General features: G+C 39.1%; 1 protein-coding gene across 12 annotated transcripts in view; it reads right to left on the bottom strand.

The window, feature by feature from the left end:
- The window catches only part of LOC103472329 (SLAM family member 7), a 16,319-nt gene extending 9,044 nt beyond the window's left edge, over positions 1-7,275 (bottom strand). For all 12 annotated transcript variants that reach the window (XR_001777179.1, XR_001777185.1, XR_001777167.1 and 9 more), the window contains exon 1: positions 7,176-7,275. Coding sequence is in view for 7 of the 12 variants with exons in the window: in XM_008421894.2 (XP_008420116.1) it covers positions 7,176-7,212 (37 nt within the window). In the remaining 5 variants the exon portion in view is untranslated. The remainder of the gene's footprint in view (positions 1-7,175) is intronic.
- Positions 7,276-7,524: the final 249 nt, after the last annotated feature.

Genomic DNA, 7,524 nt, shown 5'->3' with positions numbered 1-7,524 from the left:
TCTATTACTAGTTTACCTCTATTAATATGGATCTATTACTAGTTTACCTCTATTAATATGGGTCTATTACTAGTTTACCTCTATTAATATGGCTAAACTATTCATACCCTATTCATGCCAGGGTATGAATACTTTAGAGCCTATGAGTATTTATATGATTACTAAGCTGTAGATATTTTATACATAGATTTCCTGTCAGTCCAGTGGTTCTGCATTTGATTTGTTTTTGTTCAACACAAAGTTATAAATGTTTTTATTCCACTTCCTGAACTGAATCTATTTAAAACAAACTGATTTATCTTTTAGTTGGAATTAAACTCTGAAAACGTTTTGATTGCAGAATCTTCCTTCATTTCTGTAAAAACCTTCTTCATGCCTCGTGTTCTGAACAAACTGGTTGCTACGCAGTTAGAAATTAAAATACCAGTGAAGCACCAGGATGTAAATATTTGGTTTTTATTTAAACATCACATGACCGACCAGCTGCTGCTTCCATCAAACAGCAGAAAATCCTGGCTGAGCTTCACAAACATGATTCTGACGAGCTTTAAGTGACAATAAATCAAAAAACAAAACATATTTATAGAAGCTCAATGTTTATATTGTTTTCTTTCTGTTTTTCCAAACGATCAAAACTTTTACATTCATCCATCTGCAGTTAAAAACATGCAGATTAACAGGAAACTGTGTGTTTAATGTTTGTTAGAGGAACATCAACATGTTGAGGAAGATAAATATTCAGCAACACGAAGAATAAAACTGTATAAATGTTTCTGGTTGTTGGTGTTAAGGCTCAGTGCGGTGGTGGAGGTATGGTGATACGGGAAAACTTCAACCAATCGGAGCCGGACGTTTGGTTGGTCAGTTTAAAGTATGAAATGTATAATTTAATAATTCATATTCCCTTCAGTTACTGTTTAAGGTTTAAAGTTATGTTTTATTTCACTAAATGCATATTTATTTGTCTCAGCAGGAAGAAAACAGGAACATATTTTTATTACTTCCATGTTGAATTATTGAGTTTATGATGATAAAAATGTATCTTCTGTTTTTTACAGTGTTATATATTATATGCATATTTAGTATCTTACAGACAATAACAAGAGAATCTCATAAAATCCTCATGATAGATTTATTATGGGGAAGTAAAATAAACTTTATGGTTATTAATCATCATAAAAACGTCCTAAATCGTCTCGTTTGTCCCAGAAACAGCATAAAGTTCATCCTCCAGTCTAACGTTTGGTTTCTGTTTACAGTCAGAGATGAAAATCAGATCATTGTGAACATTTATGAAGGAATCGTGGATATTTAATAATATTTCTCCATCTGAGCTGCAGTTTCTCTAGAAGATGATCAGTAAAACCTGAACTTCTGTTTGAAAACTTTTATTAGAAATAATTTACATTAAACCTGTAATTTACTGACATGTCAGGGAATATTTTGGATTAACAGCAGATTTTAATCCCATCAGATCCTACAGATTATCCACAGCGTTCCAGCCTTCAGTCAGATTAACATTCAGGATGCAGGTTGGTGGTTCAATACCAGCTTATAATCCATCAGAAAACACACAGAAACCCAGTGAGTCCAGTTCAAAGTGTTTCTGGTCCAAATGGAGTCATAAAAAATCCCAGAAAACGTCTCTGATATGATGATGAACTATTTATTCTGGAATAAGGAGAAGAAGTCAAACTTGTTCAGTTCTGAGTCTTTTTGCTCATTCAGGATGTTTGAAACGTTTTTTCTCATCTGTTGAGCAAAACTAAGAGTTTTAACTGTGTCATCATTTTCATGACTCAAAGGATTTTTCTGTCTGGTTTCCAAACCTCTCCACTGGTGTTGCCTCATGGTCTGAATAATACATGATGTTCATATTTCTGTATTTCCAGTCATGACTTTGTGCTTCACTGAACTCCAGCAGAGTCACTAACCAGCAACCAGTTCATCTGAAGAACATATCACAATGTATCAGTTGATAGATAATTATTGATTAGTTTTTGTTTTAAATATCTAACATGCCACCAACCGTTCCTGTTTTATCCAGTTTTCTCTCCAAGTTTCTGTTTTTCATTTTTAAGCAGTTATGAAGCACAATGGAGAAACACGGAACTGCTGCTGCAAGCTAATCAACAGGTTGTTGCTAGGCAACCAAAGAGTGAGTTAGTTTGTTGCTAGGCAACCAAAGAGTGAGTTAGTTGCTAGGCAACCAAAGAGTGAGTTAGTTGCTAGGTAACCAAAGAGTTAGTTTGTTGCTAGGCAACCAAAGAGNAGGTAACCAAAGAGTTAGTTTGTTGCTAGGCAACCAAAGAGCGTGTTAGTTGCTAGGTAACCAAAGAGTTAGTTTGTTGCTAGGCAACCAAAGAGCGAGTTAGATGATGCCACCTTGCTTAGCTAGCTGTGAGAGGTTGAGAAGCTGAACCCTTTCCTCTGCCTACATCCCCCAGAATGCATTGCGGTTCTGAGCCAGAGTTCAGTGAAATACTGAATATTCTTTCAGACGTATCATCTATAGATATTGATCATGACTCTGTCATAATATAAATTATTGTTGGTCATTTTTCCAGGCCTCAGTCTCTCTGTGTTCAGGATGGGAGCAACAGAGACATTTATGTAATATTTGGACTTGTGATGTCATCGATCACGCCCTGTCGACTGGTGAGTTTCTGACTTAAACCGAACCGGTTCAGTTCTGATAATGAACCGAACCGATTCAGTTCTGATAGTGAACCGAATCGGTTCAGTTCTGCTAATGAACCGAACCGGTTCAGTTCTGATAGTGAACCGAACCGGTTCAGTTCTGATAGNCGGTTCAGTTCTGCTAATGAACCGAACCGGTTCAGTTCTGATAGTGAACCGAACCGGTTCAGTTCTGATAGTGTTTGGTGAAACAGCTGCTTCTTGTTTCTCATTTCAGCTCAAAGGGAAATAACAAAAACTAAAATTATCATTTTGTCACTTTCTTTGTGATTTTTGGTCAAAACCTGTTCAAGACGAATGAAAGAATCTAAACACGGTTTATTCCTGAACCTGATGGTCCAGCACCAAAACACAGACTCTCCAGAACCAGAACCAGAACCAGAACCAAACATGGAAAAGCATAATTCAGTTTTATGCTCCAATAATCTGGGACAAATTTATAGAAAACTTCAGAACTGCTGAAACACTGAGTTCCTTTAATTGAAGACTGAAACCATTTCTTTAGAGTTACTTTTGATAGTAATAATAACTGGAACATCGTTAATTTTAGTACATTTTCTTTACCTTCCTTTGTAAAACGCCTTCATGTTCTACTTGTTTATGTTTTCCTCAGTTCAAACTGCCTCATCCTGAAATGTGAAACTTGTCTGGGCTTGAAGCTGATCTTTTCAACAGGGTGTGGACTGGAGCACATGTGTCTCTACTCAGAGGTTAAAGTGAAAACACAGTTATAATACTGGGATTTTTCCATCCAGTAACTGGTCAGTTAAACTGGGCTGGTGGTCTGATAATGGATCTGGAAGCTCATCAGTAAAACATTAATCTGTGAACTTAATGGCTTCCTGAGAGAGGAAATGGAACAAGAAGACACTTTATATCCAAACCAATCGATGTCGAAGCTCTAAAATGTTCTGTAACGTCTGAATAAACCAGCTGACTGTCAGGACGTAACGCCTGCAGCTGGTTGTGTTCATGTACACAGAGATATCTGTACTGAAAACACCTGGTCGTCACATCCAGTCATTTTATTTACTAGAAACAAACCAAACAACAAACAGACTAAATAAAAAACCTTTTGGAGATAAAATTCCCTGAGGATTCACTGGAAAAGCCCCGTCGTTTCAAACTAAACGTTTGGTTTCAGTTTCTCTATTATCCTTTTCTAAAGGAAAGTTTCCCTCCTGCTACAGTGATCTGGGTTCTCATTTGATTAAAATTTACATTTTATTAACCACCATGCATGCATGTTGGGACATTTTCATGTTTTAGAGGAACATTGTCAGGGACGTCTGACTGGAAACAGGAAAACGATCAGAACCTGCGACTTCCTGCTGCGAGTTTTCAGACGCTGCAGCTGGGATGAGGGAAGCAAAGCGGCGTGGACTACAACTCCCAGCATGCAGCTGACTTCAACACATCAGATCCTGCAGGGAGTCTGAATTTATTCAGAGGTTTAAATCCAAACAGCAGTTCTGCTGCGTCCAGCAGGATCAGAACAAACGACCTCGACTCACAGAGAGATGAACAGCGAAGGATTTCAGGGTGAAGAAAACGCAGCAGCAGCGAATGACGATTATCAGCTTCCTTGTGCCGCGTTGCTAACCTGCATCTACATGTCTGAGCTCAAAATTATACGTGCAAAAATCTCATCGGTCTGTTGGCTGGAGGACGAAAAGTTATTGTCAGTTTATCACTGAAGTTAAACTGGAAATGAACAGAGAAGAACCGACATCAGAACAATCTCAGGATGGAGGGGATCTAATGTCCAAGTTGTTCTGGGTCATTCTGGGGTCTTTTCTCAGACAGATTCACCTGGAAACGTCCAGAGGAAACGTCCAGAAGAAATGTCCAAACGTCCAGAGGAAACGTCCAGAGGAAACGTCCAGAGGAAACGTCCAAACGTCCAGAAGAAATGTCCAAACGTCCAGAGGAAACGTCCAGAGGAAACGTCCAAACGTCCAGAAGAAACGTCCAAACGTCCAGCACTGAGAGAAGATGCTTGAATCTATTCAGTCCAGAGAATCAGCAGATCTTCTCTGAACTTGGCACTGATGGAGCTCTTTACCTGATCTCTGAGAGGAAACTCATTTCAGCAGCTTCTACCTGAGAACTAGTTCCTTCTGTCTGATCTAAGGTCAACATGACGGTCAGAACAAACCAGAGCAGAGCCTGAATTAATGAAGCTCCAATCCGTCCATCGGTCTCCTGCTGCCATTAATCATGAACAAAACATCAAGACGCTTGAACTCTGACCCCAACAGTTCCTCTGGATTTAAACTGCAGAAGCCGACAGAACCACAGAACCTGCAGAAGAAGAGATATTTTGCCAAGAAGAGACTCTAACGCCACATCCGCACTGCAAGGAACGGAACGGGTTCAAAGTGGGCCGACCGTGTTTGCATTAGAACTTCCGGTTCCACCCGGAACCACAAGAGCTGTGGTTCCAATCGGGCCGGCCAAGCGGTTCTGCATAGAACCAGCAGCTGATTGGCCGCTGGTTGCTATGGAGTCAGACGTTGATTTTCCGTTGACAGCTGGCTCTCACTCACTAAACTGTATTTTATTTTGTAAAGAGCGCTGTTTTCAATAATTTTATTATTTTATTATTAATTCCCCTCAATATTCTGCTGTTACCTGGTTCCATGATGAGAGTTTTTCCCTCCGCTACTCGCTGATGAACGAGTACAGACTGAACTGATCGGCCAACGAGGACAGAGAAACTTTTCCGCCGCATCTCTGAGAAAAGGCTTCGGCCGCTGCATGGAAACCATGTTTAGTTTCAAACATAATGACGTCATGAACAGCGTCATGAACAGCTTCGATGGCCCTCAGTGTAATGCAAACACAACAGGGCTGCAGTTCGGGTGGAACCGGACCGAACCTACTGGTTTGGATTAAACTTCCCAAACCAGAATCTCTCCTCTCCATAAAATGAAACACTTTGAGTTTAAATTGATGACGATCGCAGACAGGCTCGGTGAGGACGAGCCGCCTGATGGAGTCCAACAGAGACAGGAGACAGTTTACATGTCGAGTCTTTGAGGACCAGATGGCTAAACTGACCATCTACAGCTCCTCCTCTTTGTCCATCAACAAAACCCAGATAAGAAACTAAAATCATACAAATCTCATTTCCACCAGGACAAAGTTTTGGGTCAAGAAGAAGAAAATCTGAGGATCTAAAATAATCTGATATCAGCTGATTGACACCAGGCTGGTGTCCCAGTACAAGAGTTCATGTTTCAGACCAACTGGTCACCATGGCAACTGGGAGGTCAAATGAAATGACATCACATTTTATTACACTTTTCAACAGTCCAAGAGTTTCTCAAAGACACTTTAGAAGAAATGAGTCACAATCACACACTGATGATGAGCCTATAAAGCCCTGAGGCAGCCGGACCGACGCCTGGCTACCACCTGGTGCGTCTGACCAACAGGAGGACACAACGGGTCAAACTGGCAACCCACTGATTACAGGGAAAACTTCTACCGCCACCATCGATCAGAATCGTTTATGTTTTTCTTCCTTTTCTTTTTTATTGGCCTCTTTGAACCTTTCTTATTGACAGATTCTAAAAATGTTAAAAACACGAAATGTTCAGGTCTGGTCGCCTGTTTATTTTAAGTGAATTTTCATAAATTAAATGAAACTGTTCTGGTCTCCTGGGTTTATCTGGTTCAAAACCAACAAAATGAACTGAGAGTTTTCAGTGTAGCTAATATCTAACTGATAATTGGTTCAGTCTTTTTCTCAATCATTCTTTATTAATTATACTATTCCATCAAAGTTTTTATTTTTGTAAGGATTTAGGTTTCTGTGTCCCTCCACCCCTGGATTGTCCCTTGTTTTCCCTGTTTCCCTGATTACCTGTTTACCTGTGAGTTTAATCCACCTGTGTCTGTTTCCTCATCGGTCCTTGTTATTTATCTGATGTGTGTTAATCACCAGTTTTTAACAGTGTCTCTGCTGACCTGAGCTACCGGACTTTGTGTGAGAATCATCATTAAAATCATTTTCATCTCAGCCTGAGCCGAACCGCGTCCATCCTCACCACAAACCCAAAACTCATGACAGTTTTTATGGAATAACGCCAAAAAATGAACATCTTAACCACACCCTCAACTGAACAAAACTAGATTTAAAATAGAAAACAATAAAAACCAATTCAGTCTCTTCAACCTCTTGATTAAAAATTAAGTTAATTAGCAATTTAAAAATACTTCCTGGTAAAATTCACAACTCTATATTTTCGCATTTCACACAGAAACTTCAAGGCTTTAAACTCTGAAATTCACATAAAAATATGAACTCAGAGACAAACTGTAAACATATGGCGCCATAAATACATAATTCATCCGATCTGTATCGCAGTAAAACCTCTTTAGGTTATATTTTAATACGCAGCTCAGGGCATTACGGTCTTTAATCAGCTCAGACCCACAAACATAAAGAGGAAAGTTGCACAACTTACCTAGAAATAAGCAAATAAAGGTGATCTGGGTCTCCATTTCATCGTTACATCGAGACAAAAAGACTTTCAGGTTCTTTCTCTCCGCTCCGCGAGGAGGAGCGGAGAGAAAGAGAAAGGGCGTGGTCTGTACTATATATATATATATATATATATATATATTGTGTGTTCCCCCAACCAACAGCTTCCAACCGCAAAAGAAATAAAGATAGATAAATAGAAAATAGATAGAATAATGATGAAAATCAAAATGATCTAAATGGAGTATAAAGAATAAATTTCTACTAGAAAAAAACAAAAACAAACAAAAAATCAGTCAGAAATCCTTTGCTGTGTAACAATAATAAATGTG

The sequence above is a fragment of the Poecilia reticulata genome, linkage group LG1 (genome assembly GCF_000633615.1).
Source record: "Poecilia reticulata strain Guanapo linkage group LG1, Guppy_female_1.0+MT, whole genome shotgun sequence".
In the NCBI taxonomy this organism is placed as follows: Eukaryota; Metazoa; Chordata; class Actinopteri; order Cyprinodontiformes; family Poeciliidae; genus Poecilia; species Poecilia reticulata.
This window is presented reverse-complemented; position numbering and strand designations above follow the sequence as displayed.